General features: G+C 43.0%; 1 protein-coding gene, 1 long non-coding RNA gene and 1 other non-coding gene across 5 annotated transcripts in view; 1 reads left to right on the top strand and 2 right to left on the bottom strand.

Moving 5' to 3' along the window:
* Window positions 1–18,204, top strand: part of RNF122 (ring finger protein 122) — a 65,549-nt gene extending 47,345 nt beyond the window's left edge. For 2 of the 3 annotated variants that reach the window (XM_026671354.2, XM_087969984.1), the window contains exons 3-6: window positions 1,375–1,420; window positions 5,707–5,748; window positions 10,297–10,379; window positions 17,205–18,204. In XM_026671354.2, coding sequence (XP_026527139.1) covers window positions 1,375–1,420; window positions 5,707–5,748; window positions 10,297–10,379; window positions 17,205–17,319 — 286 coding nt within the window. In that variant the 3' untranslated portion in view covers window positions 17,320–18,204. The remainder of the gene's footprint in view (window positions 1–1,374; window positions 1,421–5,706; window positions 5,749–10,296; window positions 10,380–17,204) is intronic. The other variant, XM_026671355.2, reaches the window with a different exon arrangement.
* Window positions 16,228–17,466, bottom strand: LOC148130034 (uncharacterized). The gene is made up of 2 exons (XR_015750357.1): window positions 17,360–17,466; window positions 16,228–16,496 (listed from the first exon to the last, which is right to left on the bottom strand). It is a non-coding gene; the product is annotated as an uncharacterized LOC148130034 (long non-coding RNA).
* A 2,430-nt stretch (window positions 18,205–20,634) lies between the features above and the next one.
* Window positions 20,635–20,732, bottom strand: LOC113414507 (small nucleolar RNA U13). The gene has a single exon (XR_003371189.2). It is a non-coding gene; the product is annotated as a small nucleolar RNA U13 (small nucleolar RNA).
* Window positions 20,733–20,831: the final 99 nt, after the last annotated feature.

Raw genomic sequence — 20,831 nt, forward strand, 5'->3', positions numbered from 1 at the left:
ACCACAAACCAAATGGAGAAATATAGTGGAACTAGGAGCAGGCCTAGTGTAAATAGTCTGTTATTTTGCAATCATGATCAAGTGCATTTATAATATCGGGGTAGCCCTTGGCTTATGACTAGAATTGAGCCCAAAATTTCTGGTTGTTAAACAAGACATTTGTTAAGTGACTTTTACTACCTTTCTTGCCACAGTTATTAAGTGGTTAGGTTAGTATCACAGTTGTTAAACGAATCTGGCTTCCCCATTGACTTCACTTGTCAGAAGGTCACAAAAGGGGATCATAAGACACTGGAACACTGCAACCTTCAATAAATACATGCCAATTGTCAAACATCTGAATTTTGATCACATGACCACAGGGATGCTGCAATGGTTGTAAGTGTGAAAAATGCTCATAAGTCACTTGCCATTGAAGCTGCAAAGGGTCACTAAACGAATGGTTGTAAGTCAAGGACTATCTGTACTATAAACTCTTGTGATCTATAAATCCCTTTGCTTAACATGATTTATGCTTTTGAATCTGTTTTATGACTCAGAATCTGCTCCAGAAATTATCCAAGAAGTTTGAGTGAGAATCTAATATCTAGTTTCCCCCCATTCTCCAAGTTAGAAGCTTCTATCTATCCTTGAAGGAAAGAATCCAGCAACTTTCTATTGTATATTTAGCCATTATATTTGCAATATTGCAGTCTGAAAACTTTTTCTCCAGCATTTTTATAAGATCCATTATGATGATTCCTGTATAATTTGCCTATAAACTTGATTTTATTAGTGGGGAATTACTCTGAGCATTAAATAAGGTAAAATGCCTATGGAATAAAAATAATAAAACTCGAAATAAATCAAGGACAGTCTTTCCCATGCTGAGTGTGTACTATTACTAAACTGATCGACAGAGTTTCCTTTTTAAAAAAAATACACAAATGTTTAATCGGATGTTTAAAGCCACAATGGATCGTAATGTCATTATAGGAAAACTATAATCCATTCAGTAATATTTGCCACCAGAGGACAATAGCTATTGACAGCAGGGTGAGACTGGATATATATTTTAGTGTTTTTCCATGACAAATGGCAAAATTGTCAGTTAATAGAACAAAAACTTCTTGCCAGGATTAGAAAAATGTAAGGCTAGCTAAACATGCTGGTATCTCTTAGCATATAAAGCAAAGTTTTCAAAGGCAAAAAAACACCCACAATGTAAATGTGGCAAGTTCCAAAGAAACTCTTGTTTCCAACTTTAGCAGCATGAGGACAACATCAAAAAGTTTTGTAATCCTGAGTTTAAAAAACAAGAACTGTCCTCATAAATCAGGCGAATTGGAGATGTTCATTGATGATCACTAAAAATATTCCATTTTTTTTCTGCAGCAAACTTCGGCATCAAGCACAAAGTGAAAGATTTGGATACAAAGAGGTAAATAAGCAATTTGAGTCATTTTCTCTTTTTCCCTTTCAAGTTTACAAGTGGGTGAAAGAAGGAGCCTAAATGTCACCTTCTTGACACATTGTAAAAGTTTTGTTTGTAATTTTGAGATGCAAAAAACACTGCAAATTTATCTTTAAAAATATCTGGATATTCTTATCTTCCTGGGGAGCTGGTATCTAGGATTTATTTATTTGCTTGTTTATTTATATTCTGTCTTTATTATTTTTATAAATAACTCAAGGTGGCGGACACCCACAATATTCCTCCCTTGTTCTATTTTCCTCACAATAAACCTGTAAGGTAAGTTGGGCTGAAAGAGAGTGGCCCAAATTCACCCAGCTGGCTTTCTTCCCTAAGGCAGAACTAAAACTCAGTCACCTGGTGATGGACCCAAAGTCACGCAGCTGACTTTCACACCTGAGGCAGGACTAGAATTTAGGCTGGCATAGATGATTTCATCCTCATCCTATGACTTTCTGAAACATGCACACCTAGGCTTCGCCCTAGTCTAGATCATGCCAGCTTTATGTCAACTCGTAAAGCATTCCTGGCCTGCTCTTGAGTTGCCATCAGCACAAAGCCATCTATGCTGGCCTGATGTTATGGGGTTGCACATATACAGAAGTATCCTGCCGAGGCCCTTGCAAGACACATCAAAGCACATGAACTCTGGTGGAATAAACCAAGAAACTCTACTTGAATAAAACAAGTTTCTAAGAGCTCCTGATTGTAACTCTGCATTTAGTACTAATATATTAATCTGAAACACTAAACCCTGCTATTCAGTTGCCCTCTAATTAATGGTTCCCAAACTTTTTCAGTCCACCGCCCCCTTGGTGCTACAAACTCATCCTTGGTGCCCCCCACCCAGGGGTGGGATTCAAATTTCTGTGGGCATAGCCTAATTTGAAGGTGTGGCTTGCTGGTCATGTGACTGGGTGAGCGTGGCTTGCTGGTCATGTGACTGGGTGGGCATGGCTTGCTGGCTGGGCGTGGCTTGCTGGTCACATGCCCTCTAATCCAGTGATTCCCAAACTTTTTCAGTCCATCACCCCCTTGGTGCTACAAACTCATCCTCGGTGCCCCCCACCCAGGGGTGGGATTCAAATTTCTGTGGGCATGGCCTAATTGAAGGTGTGGCTTTCTGGTCACGTGACTGGGTGGGCGTGGTTTGGTGGTCATATCACTGGGTGGGCATGGCCAGGTGACTGGCAAACCAAATACAAGTGGTCACTTAATGGCTGGCTGTTTAGCAAGTGTTCTAATTTATGACTAGCCTCCCCAGAGCTACTTGACCTGTTTTTGGAGTTTTGACAGCCATGCACACACACACACTCCCTTCTAACCCTGCTGGAGCAGGTCATTGGACTAGAATCAGCAAAGCATCTCTGATTAGATTCTAGCAGTGAATAGAATCTAATCAGAGATGCTTTGCCGATTCTTGTTGATTTGTTTTATTTGTATTTCTTTGTTTTATGTTGCTGAATTGCATTGACATGTGGTGTCCCTTCTTGTGCATAGTTCAGAAACTTTTGTGATTCTTTTACCGACCTCTGGCTTTGCTCTACTTTTCAAACGTGCTGCCACTGCTGCGTTCTAGGTGCCAGCCCCGCAGATCCACCCCATTGAGCCCGCTACACTGGAGGGACTTGCCCAAGCAAATCCGAGCAGAGCGGTGCACCAAGTCAATGGGGTGAGCCTGAGAGAGGGAAAGAGAGAGAAAAGAAAGAGAGAGAGAGAGAAGGAAGAAAAAAGGGAAAGAAAGAAAAGGGGACAAAGGAAGGGGGGATGGAAGGAAGGGACAGAAAGAAAAAGACATAAAGAAGAAGGGAGGGAGGAGAAAGATAATGAGATATCTATTCTAGTCCAATCACCTGCTCCAGTAGGGTTAGAAGGTAGTGTGTCTGTGTGTGTGTGTGTGTGTGTGTGTGTGTGTGTGTTCGTTCTCGTAATTTACCAGTACATTTTGGTTTTGCCTTCTTCAGAATTGGCACTGTAATACATTTGGGAAAAGTAATTTTTTAGGGTGGAGGTCTGGTCCAATGGATCCTGTTTAAAGCCTCAACAAAATGTGAGAGCTTCCTGATAGTCTTGACCATGTTTCGTCCACAAAACCTTTAATGGAAGCTAAAGATGTTTCAATGTGCTGGCAAAGATGTTTCAATGTGGAAAAGGGCCTCAGTCTAAACTAGGCCTCATTTCAATCTGATGCATCAGGTCTCTCTCTCTCTCTCTCTCTCTCTCCCCCTCTCTCCCTCCCTGACTGACTTTGCTGTACTTTCCTGATGTGCCTGCGGAGCTAGCGCCTCGAATATGGGTGGATGGATAGAGAGACAGAGAGAGACAGATAGGTAGGTAGGTAGATATATTGATAGGTAAGCAGGCAGGCAGACCTTTTGGATGAATGTATGGATAGGTAGGCAGGCAGGCAGGCAGGCAAGAAGACACACAGACCTTTTGGATGGATGGATGGATAGATAGGTAGGTAGGTACGTAGGAAGATGGATGAATGGATGGATGGATGGATGGATAGATAGATGGATATAGAGGTAGGTAGGTAGATGGATGGGTGGGTGGGTGGGTGGGTGGGTGGGTAGGTAGGTAGGTAGGTAAGTAGGTAGACAAACAGACAGACAGACCAATAGACCTTTTGGATGGATGGATGGATGGATGGATGGATGGATATATTGGTAGATAGTTGGATGGATATATTTGTAGGTAAGTAGGTAGATTGATACAGATAGATGGATGGATGGATGGATATATTGGTAGATAGTTGGATGGATATATTTGTAGGTAAGTAGGTAGATTGATACAGATAGATGGATGGATGGATGGATGGATGGATGGATAGACAAACAGATAAATAGATATATTGGTAGATAGATAGATTATATTGATAGACAGGTAAGTAGGTAGCTAGGTAGGTAGACAGAAAGACAGACAGACAGGTAGGAAGGCAGAGGAAGGGGGCTTTGACCACATGCCCAATATCCAGGATCCCGCTAAGCCAAGCCTGCCCCTCTTTGTAGTTGCCGTGCCTGACAGCAAGTTCACAGGCTGCCCCTCCTGCCAGGGATCAGCCTCCCAAGCTGCCCCCGCCTCTCAGGGCACTCACATTGTAGAGGACGGTGCTGTTCCCTCCTTCCTGGAGCCGGTACAGCTGCCACTGCCTGTCCTGGGCATCCTCAACCCTGCCCTGTACCAGCTCCAGGAAGGAGGGAACAGCACCGCCCTCTATGATGTCAGTGCCCTGGGAGGTGGGGGCAGCTTGGGAGGCTGATCCCTGGCGGGAGGGGCAGCTTGTGAACTTGCTGTCAGGCACAGGAACTACAAAGAGGGGCGGGCTTGGCTGAGCGGGATCCTGGATATTGGGCATGTGGTCAAAGCCCCCTTCCTCTGCCTCCCCTAGGTAATCCACGGATGACATTGTCTGTTGCACCGGAGTAGTGCAAGGGGCTCAATGGGGTGAGCCTGTGGAGCCAGCGCCTCGAACGCCCTCCTGCTGCCTCTTAGCGCCCCCTGCCAGCCCCCTTGCCTCTTAGCATCCCCCAAGGCATCCCACCCCCCCCCCCCCAGAGGGCAATACTGGCCACTTTGGGAACCACTGCTCTAATCTATCATTTGTTGGAGACTCTGAAGCTTTTGTTGACTGCCTGTTACAGAAAAGGTATCTGATTCACTAGAGTATGTTTATATTTAGAAACTGAGGCTACATAGTCAGGATCTGTTCACATATCTCTTCCAACCCCACCCCCCATCTGCTGCTTTCCAGGCACAGTAGGATTACAACTCCTGGAATGACCAAACTGATATTGACTATGCAGAAATGATTAAACACCATTTACAATTTATAATACCAATAAAATTATCTTGCTAGATTGGAACAAGAAATCTCATGCATCCTTTTTGGGGAGTGGGCAATTATCCTGTAACCAACTATGCTGCAAAACAGAGCCTGAAGATCATAAATATCAAATAATGTGAGGAAATGATCAAAATCATGCACTATGCTCAAGGGAGAACAGGAAGGCTTGAGAAGTGAGAAACTCTACTAATGTGAATAATGCAAATATAAAGAATTGTATAGTCTGGGCCAGATCTCCCCAACTCAGAAAGTCTGTCCAGGGTTGTGTTATAGTTTCTGAATTAACCAATATTGTTGATGTTTAGCAACTGCTGTTGTTTGTCTTTGCAATGTTCAATGGGATTGGCTGCTTTGGTCATTCAGCACCAGCATTCTGATACTAATCTGTTGCCTTTCTTCCTTCCAGGTGGTTTTGAAAGGTGATGCCAAAAAACTAAATTTACATGGGGTGAGTAAACCCACAGATGAGTCAAAAGAGTTGATTTCTCTGCAAAAATGAAAGCAAGACATCCTTTCATGAATCTATAGTTTGAACATATACAGGAGTGGTTATGCAAATATATGTCTGCAGGAGAGAGGTTTGTTGTGGGTTAGCTTGGGATTCTGTCCTGGCCGTACCATATTTTTATAAATGTGATTAGGAGAGAGAAGGGATGTTTAGAAACTCTTTAGATAACCCAAAATTCAGGGGTGGGATTCAAATTTCTTAACCGGTTCTGTGGGCATGGACTAATTTATGGCTTGGTGGTCATATGACTGGCCGAGCGTGGCTTGGTGATCACATGACGGCTGGCCGTGTCTTGGTGTTCACGTGACCGGACAGGCATGGCTTGGTGATCATGTGACTGGACAGGCATGGCTTGGTGATCACATGTCTATCTGGGCATGGTTTGGTGATCAATAATTACTTAAATAATTTTTAGTAATATTTTTTAGTATAGGTTTTGTTTTTATTAATCATAAAAACAGTAGAGATACTGAATACCTGAATACATACATAAATGAAAATGTTTTTGTTACACAACTGTTGTTACATATTGATACTTATGTTTCTGCTTTGCTTTTTCCTAATAGCAAAAAGCAAAGGAGAAAGAAACAGAGGTGTCAATATCTAACAATAATAGTAAAATAATTTTGATTTATGTTTTTATTTATTTTTTTAGTATCTGTTTTGTTTTTATGATTAATAAAAACCAAAACAGATACTAAAAAAAATACATAAAGAAATTAAATAAAGCAATTTACCAAAAATTAGGCAGGCAACTTGGCTAGCCAGCTATGCTGGGGTTCTCCTCGGTCTTCTTGGAGCTTGCTGTGGCGAGGACAGCTGGGAGGCTGGCCCAGGAGTTGGCACTTGACCAGGGCTGGTGGCAGCAGAAGAAGATAGGCAACCGGTGGGGCTTGCTGCCTTTGCCTCCTCACTCACCAATCGGTAGTGCAAGGCAAGAAGCAACAACAGTGCGGTGGGCCATGGGCAGGAGAAGATGGTGCCAGCTGAGCAAAGATGGTGGCCAGCCAAAGATGGCGGCTACCGGCTGGGCAAGGCAGGTAGCAAGGGTGGCTGGGCAACCCAGGAGTCAGCAGTTGACTGGGGCTGGCAGCAGGAGGAGGAGGTAGACTTGCTGCCTTTGCCTCCTCACTCACCAATCGGTGGTGGAAGGCAAGGCAGCAACAATGGAGGGCCGCGGGCGAGGGAAGATGGTGGCGGGCGAGGCAGGCAGCATCGGCGAGGATGGCTGCAGTCCGGGAATCATTGTTGGGACTCAACCGGGGCAGCATCAGGTAAGTGACCAGGTTTTGGTTGTAGCTCACTCACTGATCCGCGTCTTTGGTAATGGCGGCTAGGGGAGGCAGGCCGGGTGAAGCAGGCAGGCCTGGGAGGCAGGCTGGGCAAGGCAGTCCAGGCGGGTGAGGGCAGCTAGCAGCAGTGACGGCTTGCCCTCACTCACCCCGATCAAGCAAGAGGGCAGAAGGCAGGCAATGATGGCTGGCTGGCTAGCTGGCTCTTCTGCTGCTGGTGCTGGTGTTGGGAGTGATGGCGCCAGGTAGGAAAATGTAGGAAGTGTAGCGCACATGCGCTATAAGTACTACTAGTGACTGGGCGGGGCATAACGGGGCAGGCGAGGGAGAATGCAGTCAGTTATTGTTGCGCATGACTGAGCCAAGAACTGAGGAGTGGGCGGAGTGGGGCTGGCAGCAGGGGAGAATGCTATCCCTGATTGTTGCGCATATGTGCAATGTCGTGCATGCGCAATAATGAATAACTGGGCCAGGAATGAGGGACGGGTGGGGGAGAATGCGTCAATGATTGTTGCGCATGCATGCAAATGTCACGCATGCACAATAATGAAAAACTCTTCTGGGAGTTGGGCAGCAGGCGGAGAGGGGCGGGGCCAGCCAGGGGCCTGTTTTATCGGTTCTTAGAACTACCAGGAATGTTAACAACCGGTTCTACTGAACTGGTGCGAACCGGTAGAATCCCACCCCTGCCAAAGTTGGGGGTGATTGTTAACATCTCATAAAACAAAATATCTTCAAAAAGATTTCAATAAAGTTTACTTTTGAGTCCTTTCCAGCAAAATTTAGTTCAATGATGAGAAATGTATGGTGCCGCACTTAAATAGGAAAAAATGAAGTGTGCAGGTACAAAACAGATGGTACCTGGCTCAACACAACCAATATTTATGGCTGTTTGTAATATGTAAGGTGAAATGAAAAGCATTTTACAAAACCTGTGCTGAAAACTAGCATACACTTCCAGTTTGTTTGTTTTTTGGGGGAGGGGGGAATGCACCATAGCAAACAATGGGTTTGCTTAATGACCATGGAATTTATGGTTACAACTACCCCATTTGCTTAACGAATACCACAAAAAACATAATAAAATGGTAGTAACATTTTATGACTGCTATGATTTACAACCATAACATGCAGGTTCCATTATGTAAAAACTCGAAGACTATTCAGTAAGATCCATATAAGGAGGATTTTCCTGACTGACAACTGTTAAGTAGTGGTAGGTCCAGCATCTGGAGTCATGGGTATTCCATCACTCTGAATTTGAAACAATAGTTGGACAATTGTTGGGGATAGTCTGAAAATTCCTGATCTGGACAGAGAGTTGGACTAGGAGACCTTCGAAATTGCTTCCAATTGTACAATTTTATCATTCCATTTAATGATCAGCTAACAAACCAAAATCCACAGCAGAAAACAAAAAAGGAAGAAACCCAATATGACAACATAGTTGAGTGGAGAATTGTATATAGTTGAGTGGAGAATTGACAAAAGGTCACACTTTAGCATCTCTAGCTTAAAAGATCAGAAAGCTCAGGCTCAGGCAGATTATACCCAGGGAATGTGTGTTATTCCTTTACCAGATATCTCTCTGAGTCTGTTGCAAGAAACATAGGTTATCTGAACAGCCTGTTTAATCCAGTTATTAACATATTTTCCAATTTTTCCTAATACATTCTAATAGAATACACTGAGTTGCAAAAATCATAATCAAGGTTAACACTAATCAGGCTTAAATGTTGTACAAATAGAGCTATGGCTTCTTCACCTAAAAGGTTTAGGTAAACACAGCCTTAAAGGATTCTGAACTCTGAAACTGAATGCCTCTTATTGTCTTTCCAAACAAAAATATCTTCTGATGACCCATAAAAGCATCATAATTTAGGAGAGAGGTTAGAGATTCATATTATTACCACTATTGTTGAAATCAGAAATCTTCGACAATCTACTGCAAATTACTTTGTATGCCTTAATCTACCTGGTAAATGGTAGGGAATATCTTTTCCAGAAATGTTCAAGAACTGTTGTATGCTGGAATCTACTAGCCTTCTCCAACTGATCAATGTTGGAACTGCCATGTCCAGAATACACAACCAACACAACCAAGCTAGTTGGAAGTTCTAGATATGCAAAACTCATAAATCTAGAAGACATTAAACTGGGAAGGCTAGATTAGATTACAGATTATCAGAGTTGGAAGGGACTTTGTAGGTCATCTAATCCAATCCCCCGCCCAAGCAGGGCGTTCTGGCAAATGGTAGTACAATATCTTCTTGAAAGTCTCAAGTGATGAAACTCTTATAACTTCCAAAGGCAAGCTGTTCCATTGTTTGAGTGTTCTCACTGTCAGAAAATTTCTCCTTATTTCTAGGTTGAATCTCTCCTTGATCAGTTTCTATCCATTATTCCTTATCAGGCCTTCAGATGCTTTGCAAAATAGCTTGATCCATTCCTCTCTGTGGCAGCCCCTCAAATAGTATCATGTCTCCCCTGGTCCTTCTCTTCACTAGACTAGCCATGCCCAGCAATGCTGATAAACCCATAATAAAATATGATACACAACAATTCCCTAGAACTATTTAGGCTATAACAGATGTTCTCTCAGATCTATACAACCCCACATTCTCAGAAGGTTTTATAGACTGCAAATATACTTCCTGGATTGTGGAAGACTCATTTGCAGGGCGATGCTATTGAATAAACCCAGATACATGATCTGCCTTGATATCCAAGGAAATTTGAACCATGAGCTAAGTAATTTTGCATCCAATAAATCATGATTAGAAGCAAATGACTTGTCAGACTTTGCCTCTTGAACCCTCCCATTCTAAGCTTTTCCTTCTGTTTCCCACCAAAAGTATTGATCTGCCCCCCCAAAATCAGCCATAGTTTGCTGTGAAATCTACAATAGATAAGCATGCGTAATTCCTGCTTTGAGGGGCTCTTCAGTTTCTGAGCTTGGTGGTTTTCTTGCAGACATTTTATTACCCAAACTAAGTAGCATCCTCAAAGTTAGTCTACATTATAACTAGTACATATGATGTTACCTAGTTTGGGTAATGAAACCTGCAAAAAAAACCACCAAGATCAGAGAATACCAAGGAGTCCTCCCTTTCAACCCTGAGCTACAGATATTCTTCTTTATTGATTCCTGTTTTGTAATGTTTGCCCATTCTCTCCTCCTCCTCTTTCTCCGCAGCAGACTTGTGCCGTCTGCCTGGAAGACTTTAAAGTGAAAGATGAACTGGGAGTGTTGCCATGCCAACATGCCTTCCACAGAAAGTGAGTAGATGTCAAGGACAGCCCCAAAAAGCTGTGTTGTGCCTCTCGTTTTAGCAAGCAACCACAATATTCATTCAGCATCCGGCATGCTGGTGGTGGAGAAGAGGAGATGGGCACCCAGGATGATAAAGAGGGAGGCTATTTGTTGTATTTTGAGATATTTGAACCAAGGACAGCAAATGGGGTAGGAGCACAGACTATGAATTAAATACATAAAAACCTATCAGAGCTAATTCATCACACTTGGGAATTGTGCCAGGATGCTGTAGCCAAGACCCTGAAGCAAACAATGAAGCCAAGAACATCTAGGCTTAGTCTTATTTTGTCTTCAGAGTTCACTTGAATTGGGGGGGGGGGGGGAGGCATTTGGACTCAGCTCCAAAGTGGGAAGGATGGGCGAGTTGGATCAGGGAAGAAGAAAAAAATGATACTTCTAAGGCAGGGGGAGGGGAATATTAATTTTCCCAAGGGATCAAATGAGAAATTGGGACTGTTGTGGAGCACCAACCAATAGGGCTGTGAAGGTGCATAGGCACACACATATGTAGGCAAGGACAGTCAAAGTGCCAGATGTGGCCCAGGGACCATAAAATGCCCAGATCTGTTCTAAAGAGATGCAAATCTAATGAAGGATACATCTTCTGCATCTTCTGTTTCAGGACAGGACTCTGTTTTGCAAATATGCAGCAGATCTGATTTAGAAGCAATATTTTTAGAGTGATATGTCTATGGAGATTATCAGTCAACTAGGTTATGGTTGTTCCAAAGGTACTTTTTCAAAAGGCAACTGGACTTTATTTTTCCTTGAAGATGTTGCATTTCTCATCCAAGAAGCTTCTTCAGTTCTGACTGAATGGTGGAGAATGGAAGGATTTACACTGCTCAAAAAAATAAAGGGAACACTTAAACAACACAATGTAACTCCAAGTCAATCACGCTTCTGTGAAATCAAACTGTCCACTTAGGTAGCAACACTGATTGACAATCAATTTCACATGCTGTTGTGCAAATGGAATAGACAACAGGTGGAAAGCAGAGGCAGTTAGCAAGACATCCCCAATAAAGGAGTGGTTCTGCAGCTGGTAACCACAGACCACTTCTCAGTTCCTATGCGTTCTGGCTGATGGTTTGGTCACTTTTGAATGCTGGCGGTGCTTTCACTCTAGTGGTAGAGCATGAGACGGAGTCTACAACCCACACAAGTGGCTCAGATAGTGCAGCTCATCCAGGATGGCACATCAATGCGAGCTGTGGCAAGAAGGTTTGCTGTGTCTGTCAGTGTAATGTCCAGAGCATGGAGGCGCTACCAGGAGACAGGCCAGTACAGCAGGAGATGTGGAGGAGGCTGTAGGAGGGCAACAACCCAGCATCAGGACCGCTACCTCCACCTTTGTGCAAGGAGGGACAGGAGGAGCACTGCCAGAGCCCTGCAAAATGACCTCCAGCGGGCCACAAATGTGCATGTGGCTGCTCAAACGGTCAGAGACTCCATGAGGATGGTATGAGGGCCCAACATCCACAGGTGGGGGTTGTGCTTACAGCCCAACACCGTGCAGGACGTTTGGCATTTTCCAGAGAATACCAAGATTGGCAAATTCGCCACTGGTGCACTGTGCTCTTCACAGATGAAAGCAGGTTCACACTGAGCACATGTGACAGACGTGATGGTCTGGAGACGCCGTGGAGAATGTTCTGCTGCCTGCAACATCCTCCAGCATGACTGGTTTGGCAGTGGGTCAGTAATGGTGTGGGGTGGCATTTCTTTAGGGGGCCGCACAGCCCTCCATGTGCTCGCCAGAGGTAGCCTGACTGCCATTAGATACCGAGATGAGATCCTCAGACCCCTTGTGAGACCATATGCTGGTGCTGTTGGCCCTGGGTTCCTCCTAATGCACGACAATCCTCGACCTCATGTGGCTGAAGTGTGTCAGCAGTTCCTGCAAGACAAAGGCATTGATGCTATGGACTGGCCCACCCGTTCCCCAGACCTGAATCCAATTGAGCACATCTGGAACATCATGTCTCGCTCCATCTACCATGCCACATTGCACCACAGACTGCCCAGGAGTTGGGGGATGCTTTAGACCAGGTGTGGGAGGAGATCCCTCAGGAGACCATCCGCCACCTCATCAGGAGCATGCCCAGGCATTGTAGGGAGGTCATACAGGCACGTGGAGGCCACACACACTACTGAGCTTCATTTTGACTTGTTTAAAGGACATTACATCAAAGTTGGATCAGTCTGTAGTGTTTTTTTCCACTTTAATTTTGAGTGTAACTCCAAATCCAGACCTTCATGGGTTGCTAAATTTGATTTCCATTGATAATATTTGTGTGATTTTGTTGTCAGCACATTCAACTATGTAATGAACAAAGTATTTAATAAGAATATTTCATTCATTCAGATCTAGGATGTCTTATTTTTGTGTTCCCTTTATTTTTTTGAGCAGTGTATATTCCTTGCAGTCGTCACTTGGAGGTTTACCTGTGTACTTAGGATTACAGATTTAGGGTGAAATAATCCTGTTGTTTGTCTCACTTCTTCTCCATAACACAACTCAAAGTGACTTGGAGAGAGTCGCTAAGATGTTTCCCATCTTAGCATATACCAGGCTCAAATATGCTTAGCTTTAATTATTGCAGGATCAGATGTTCTCCCTGATATCCATGCTACTGACAACAGCAGCTGGGGAAGGGACTTTTCAGTTCATACCTCATCTGAAATCAGCATGGATGGCTGTTGCTTTCAGCTTAACTGGTGTCACACGAAAGTCCGGATATGAAAGATTTAACCTGAGCTTGTTCCTGTTTCTCGTTAAAAGGAACAGAAAGTTGGATAATTGCTGGGCTAAAAGCCGGTTGAGAGTGAATTACAAATTCATTTTAGGAGTTTTACTTCCTTCCTTCCTTCCTTTCCTTCCTTCCTTCTTATAACCAAGTCTGGATGGCTCCCAATCAAAAGTAAAAACACCATAAATACTATAACAAAATTATAAAACTAAGCAATGAAAGTCAAACCATATCATCTCTCATCCCACCTCTTGGGGGGGGTGGAGAAGCCAGGACTTGAAAGCTTTATTTATCTTGCCCACTTTCTCACCTTCAGTTCTTATTCCTTTCTCACATGCAGTCCCAAAAAATGTGCAGTGGAATTTTGACCCAAGAATGTAACAAGAATTGTCTTTAAAATGCCAGCATCCTGCTTGCACTGGAAAAACCTGAATTAAAAATGATAGCAGGTTTTCTGAACAATTTTTTCTGACTATAGCCAAGCTGGGTCTATTTTACCAGAAATTTTCTATGTTCCAACTGGGAAACCTTAGCTATGTGTATGTATGTCCTATGCTGTCCTATGCGTAGCCTCTAGCACTGTCATTTGAAACATGTTTCACAGTGGTGGGATTCAAAAAAATTTTACTAGCGGTTCTGTGGGCGTGGCTTATTTGGTGGGCGTGTCTTTGTGGTCATGTGACTGTGTGGGTGTGGCCAACTCAATGTCACTCACGGCAAGGGGTGCCTCACCTGGCCCCTCCCCTTCCAGCCATTTCTTGTCACACCCAGCCTCAACATATCTATAGTTCTGTAAAACTGTTGTTCACCTTTTTTTGACTTTATTATCTACATACTATAGATGTACTTTCATGGACCACTGAAAGGAAAAAATGGCTCACATGCTTTGCCCAAGAGTGTGATAGGCAACAGGCTTTTAAGGGGCTGCTAGAAAGAAGGGGGAACAATGTATTTTCCAAAGCATCAGAAGGCAAATAAGAAGAAATGGATGGAAACTGAACAAACAGAGAAACAACCTAAAAATAAGGAGAAACTTCCTGACAGTGAGAACAATTAACTAATGGACCTGCTTGTCTCCAGAAATTCTGGGTGCTCAATCACTGGAAGTTTTTAAGAAAAGACTGGACAGCCATTTCTCTGAAATGATATGGGTTCCCCCCAAGGTCCCTTCTAAGTGTTATTCTGTTATTCTGACACCTTTCCCAGAACCTCTACTCAGAGTTTGGCATCCTCAGTTTTTCTGCCTGAACAGGGGGTTGGACTAGAAGACCTCCAAAGTCCCTTTCAACTCTGTTAAACACACATGTATTTATGCTCTGGACTATAGACATTGAATGCATGTATTGTAAACCCTGAAAAATACCTGGGCAAAAGAAAAGCAGTCTGTCTCTCTCCCTTCCTTCCTATTTTTCTTTCTTTCTTCCTATTTTTTTCTTTCTCTTTCTCTCTCTGTTTCTCTCCCTTCCTTTCTTCCTTTCTTTCTTTCTTCCTATTTCTTTTTGTTTCTTTCTCTTTCCTTTTCTCTTTCTCTCCCTTCCTTTCTTTCTTGCTTTTTTTATTGTCTTTCACACACACACACACACACACACACACACACACACTCCCTTCCTATTTTTTCTTTCTTTTCTCTCTCTCTCTCTCTCTCTCACACACACACACACAAAATACTCTCTCTTGTGACACACGCACACATGGTCTGGAATGAACTGATCCGGCGAGCTCGAGAGCAGCAGGCTGTGGGAGAATGAAGAAAGCTCACAGAGGTGCTCCGGTGGGCAGCGGCAGCGGACAGCAGATGGCAGGAGTACAGGAAGCAGCCCCAGAAGTTCCCACCTTCCCTTTCGGGCACCGCCGCTCGCTCTGCCACCCACACTCACACCCAAAATACTCTGCCCTTAGCAAAAAACACTACATCCACCATGCTCCCCTTGTAGCTCCCCAGGCCCCCAACACTCATCCGGCAGCTGTGCCTCCCTGCTTGCCCCTTGCCCCAATAGACTGCTGTGGCATGCACCTCTCCTGGCCCTGCTTCTTCGCATCCGGGGCAGCCAGACCAAGCTGCACCAGCCACAACCAGCAACAAACCACTGCCTCCTCTGTCGCCCTTGAAGTCCTTGCCCCACGCTGCCCCACACCTTCACCGCTCATTGGGGAGGAACCAGAGCACGAAGCCTTTGCCTGCATTGCCCCTTCAACCTCACGCTCTGCCCTGCCAATCAACTGCCCCCCCCCCCAAATTTCTCAATTCCCCACAATGAACGTCTAGAAAAATCTGTGTTCTTTTCATAATGCCATCCAACTGCAAAGGCCCCCATCAGAGCCCAGTCTCCAAATCCTGGGGGGAGGTCGGGGAGGCTGCTGAATCCCTCGGAGGAGCCTCTTTCTGCTCTGGAAAAGGGGCGGCAGCTTCATCTGTCCAGTTGGTGTTATTGGAAGGAGAGGACCAGGAGGCACCCACCCCTTCTGACTTGGGAGGCGGGAAGGGACCCTCAGAGGGGGGCAGGGTCCCACAAGTCTCCTAGCCCTGTCCTGTTCCTCTCCTTCCAAGTGATGGGGAGCGGCTTCATCTCCATCCAGACCCTCGCAGCCTCCGGGCATTGGGGGATGGTCTGGATGGCCTCGCCTGACCGACTAGTCCTGCCAGCTCTCCCAGGTCTCTCTACCATGTGGTGGCTGCAGCACAATGAGTGGTGGCGGAGGTGCAAGAATCCTGCTCAGGTGTGGAGGAAGGAAAGCCCTAGCCTGCCCATTCTGGCTGGCAGCTCTGCTACCCTTACTACCGGTTCAGCAACCCAGGCCAAATCCTTGCTTCCGGTTTGGATGAACCGGTGCGAACCAGCTGAATATCACCAGATGTTTCATTAAAAATTACATCTTATGACTAGTTTGTTATTGGTCCTGCTAGGCTGAAAGACCTTTAAGTAGGTTTCCTTGGACTGAAAACCCTGACCCCAATTCAACAGTTCATGTGCAAAAGTGGCTGATTCAGATGACCAATTTTTGCATAAGGCTTCTCAGTTCTTTGAAGTATGCCACATCAGAGAAAGACCACAAGGAGTACTAGAACACTATTTTATTGTTTTTAGGTGCCATAATCAAATCTTGAAGACTGACAGAATTACCTTTTGCCTTTCTTGTATTAAAGAGAATCAAAATGAGGATATATTGAATTTATTTCTCATCCACTCTTCTTTCCCATGACCAATTTTACTCATTTTTTTTGCATCACTTCTTCAAAGTTAGCTTCATATTTCTCTAGAGGGCTGCAATATGTGATTCCCAGTACTCTCTGCACTGATGTTATTACTTAGTTTGATAATGAAATATCTGCAAGAAAATAACCAAGCTCAAGTGAGCACCAAGGATCATACCTCCCCATAATCTCTTAATGTATAAAATATAGTTAAATAAATCCTTAACTTCTAGAAATCATCTGATCAAATAAGCTTTTTACATTTTGCTGACTGTCTGCACAGATTTTCTTTGCTAAAAAAACAAATACTGAATTGATATCATCTCAAAGTAAATATGCTTTGAGATGTTAAGAGCATTTGAATACATGTTTTGGGGATAGTGATATAAGGAAGCGATAATAGATTCTGTATACAGCCATTTACTGATGCTGGGCAAATCTAATATAACTGTAAATTGGCTTCCAAAACTTGAGGCTTTTGGAATTGTAATGCAACACATTTGAGAGCAGGAAATTAAGTAGAACTGCAGCAAATTAAGAAAAAAAAACAAGAAAAAAATACTCTATAAATACAGTACCCTCATAAGTTAGCCATTCAGCCAAAATAAGGTATGTTAATGTATCACCAGGAGCAATGTACCTTTAAGATGTGTATGAGCACTTCAGTGGGAAGTGGCCAACAATAGTTGGCCCAAGAAAGGGTAAAATTGGGAATGGATGCTGATCAGAAATCAGATGCTGCATTAGGGTCTCTCAGAATGTCATAATCAAGCTCTTAGATCTGTATTTTCAAATTACACCTCCCCAACGTTTGACACTCCCACCCCCCATTTTGGCTGCAGGTGCCTTGTGAAGTGGCTGGAAGTTCGATGTGTTTGCCCTATGTGCAATAAGCCTATAAGGGGTCCCTCAGAGCCTCACCAAAACATTGGAATTCTCCTGGATGAACTAGTGTGACCATCTTCTGGCCTACATTCCCCCCCAAAAAAAAAAGAACCTTTACTGACACTGATTATTGCCTTGGGATTGTGGACTTCAACATGCAGTCACAGTCTGAGATTGTTTCCAAGTGGATGTTCATCTTAACCTTCTCAGAAGGCAGAGTGGACCATTCTGAGTGCCAAGATGGAAAGCAAGCTGGCCTTGTTCTTCATCTACCATCTGGGAGCCATTTCTGGGGAAGACTAATCAGAAGTGCATGGGAATCTTTATTTCGGATGACTAACCAATGAAGGACTTGAAACAAGAAAGCCTGAACTTTCCTAGGATGACCCTGGTGAACAATTGAACTCTAGTGCCAGGTTTCCACAACTGGTTGTTGTGATGCCAACTGTGAGATCAAAGTCTTCCCATTTTCTAGGACTTGGTCAGAATCCACAGATGGCAATATATCCTCTCCGATTTCTAATGAGACCTTTCTTTTTTATAGTAAGTCAGCTCCTGCCATTTGGGTTGTCTTTATTTCTGGCTCCTTAGGGATCCCTTCTGCAATTTGAAAACAAGATATATTGCTGACTTCGGCTAGATCCTTCTCTGCAAAATCTATGTTTACGTAAGAGTTAAGCAGAAAGCCTTCCCGTGGGCTGTAGAAGGGGCACCAATCAGCTAACACCATCGACCCAGCAGAGCTGCAAAGAGCCTACCTTCTCCAATATTGTGGAGAAAGGGAGCCACATTGTGGCATTTGGGTCACCCCTAGAGGTAGCAAAGTGATGAAGGTAGGGGCATGAAAACTCTTCTCATAGCTTTCAGAAGATGAGTGGGACTATTTTCGTAAGTGGCCTTTTAACTGTTTTTGCCTATTCTGTCCTTGTATAGAAAAATAAAAGTACTTTCTCTGAAGATGGATTTTTTTTCCCTTTTGATTATGTGTTTGCAACATGAATAATCACTTAGCAAGAAGAAGGGATGAGGGCAACATTAAAGAGTTGAAACATATCACTTTCTCCCAACACACACACACACACACACACACACATAATTGCACCTACTAGGACTACACAAAGGTTCAGATATGATACCCAGAAGATATTCTGGAGCATATGGAGGTAAGAACATAGCTATGTACACAACTTTAATACTCATCCATCCCCAGAAGTAGAAATGCAGCTCAGCTACCAAAATTTCCTACATGAAACCCTGGGAAGCTATAATTCTAAGTATATTTGCATAATACAGTGACAAACTAAACACATTTTAGCCTAGGATGTTTTGCAAATTCAGCCTATGATGGAGTTTCTTAATTTAATGTAATGTACAGAAAATTGGATTAACAGACTAAATTAAGGTTATGTTACTCAAGTAAAACAGCTCTTTTCCTCTAGTTGACTTCAACATTTGCTATCTACGTGGGCATTGGGAGTCAGGCAGCACATAAATGTAAAGAAATAAATTTTCATTTTTCTTGACAGCAATGCAAAAGTGGTTGATCACTGCTTCTCCCTGGAAATTTTTAGAGATTTTTCATCAAAGTATTAGTCCTTTTAACATGTATGAAGGTGAATTACGTGCTGGTCAGTCATCCTCTTTAGCAGACTAAAATTTGATCCGCGAGAAAACAATATAAGGAATGAAGATAAGAAAAGTGTCTTACAGGCTTGGTAACAGAATTGAGAGTAAGAGTAGTTGGGCACTAAAACTTATTGGAAATAATGAACTAGGAGAATACATACAGTGACAGAAAGGCCATTGATCATGCATTCAAAAATATCTTTTTAGAAAACTTACAGAAGCAAATGAAGGAAACAAAAACAGGGTAAATATATTGGATTATATGTATAAGAGAGAAGGAAGAATAGAAAATAAGTCACAGATCTAAATCTAGAGAGCTTGCTTCATCTGAATGAGGTCCTTCATCTGAATGAGGTCCCTAAGGTCCTCAGCAGAACTTTCATATAAAAGTCTGCTTAATACGGTATTAAACTTTTAAAGTGTAGGGTCAGTTCTGATTTACATTGTGCTGTTAAAAAACTAAAAGACATATGAACATGAAACATGATACACCTCTAGAAGCATGCCTTGTTTGGTGAAGACAGGAGGTGACTAAACCAAAACAGAGCTGTCTTTAAATGAAACATGGAGACAGAAATTCTGACTGCAACAGAGCAGAACAAAGGTATTTTCAGACACATTTAAAGAGATATCTATATTAAGCTGCTCCTTTTTGGGGGGTAGGTGCCTACTGTGCATTGGAAACGCCTTGTTTCTTGCTGTGCAAAGCAGAAAATCATAGAATAGTACTCATGTTTAATTCAGACATGCATAATTATTTTCTATCATTCACAACCAGTGGACCACATAAATATATACTCAAGATCACAGGGCAGAACCAGAAGCCATATATCTTGAACATTTTTTCTGTGTCTTGGGACAAAGGAATTGCTTTTTAACAATGTTGCATTTGTACTCAGTGTTCTGTGCAGAACAATGAACTTGGCAAGTTATTATCTTGTTATCCTCCCTAAAGGTGAGATAGATTTGATTGATATCACCTGGCCAAATATCAGCTGTCAACTCATAAAACATTTCTATGCTTGTTTTAGAGTTGCCATGAACAGAAGGGGGGGAGAAATCTGAAAGAGCAGTGCAGCAGTTTGGAACCAAAAGTGCATTCCATTCTTATCTTGCAAAGATTATAACTAAGCTACCAGAATTTCTGCACAAAAAATTCTAATTGGAGAACATGATTGATGACTTTTGGCTATGAACACTTCGGCTGGAGAATATGAATTATGATACACCCAGAGGGGTGGGGGGAAACCAGGGTCAAGGGTGACAGTGAATTACATGTCTCAGAATTGGCTTTATACAGACATGCTCTAATAAATTATTTGAAGTTTGGCTCCAACACTCTCTTCATAATTGTTATAAAGTCTAATGCAGATAGCATGTCTTCAACACTTTTTCTGTTTAAATTTAGATGATTTTCCTTCATTGCCTGCCAGTAAAGTCTCTGAATAAGTTTTAACTGTTTTAAAGGGTTCATATAAATACAAATAAATCATATAAAGATACCCAGTCATTTCCAGATTAAACCACATTTCCATAAGGTGACAGCTTGATTTAATCGGCCCTACTGCACCCACTGTGCTCAGAAAAGCCACAACACACTTGCTAAAAATCGACTAATTCACTTGCTTGAAATAAACAGTATAGAGCATCAACAATTAACAAACTCGAATAATATGAAACAGGATACCAGCAAAAATTAAGTCATACACTAAAAGAGACAGTATAATTCTACTTCTCAACTAGAAGAGGTCCCTAGGTTCTGGTCAGTTGGGTTCTGTGCCCCGTCGTAACATTTGGGACGGCACATCTCACGCATGCGCATGAACACCCCACTCATCACATGAAAGAACCTGAAGGATCAAAAAAGTTACCCTGAAACCACGCTAGCAAAGCTATACCGCCGGCTTCCAGGTTATGATGATCCCGTTTTTAACCATCCTGTCCCATATTTAAAATAC

The sequence above is a fragment of the Notechis scutatus genome, chromosome 7, assembly GCF_049901735.1.
Source record: "Notechis scutatus isolate UNSWTSFEM ecotype Mainland chromosome 7, rNotScu1.2, whole genome shotgun sequence".
NCBI lineage: Eukaryota > Metazoa > Chordata > Lepidosauria > Squamata > Elapidae > Notechis > Notechis scutatus.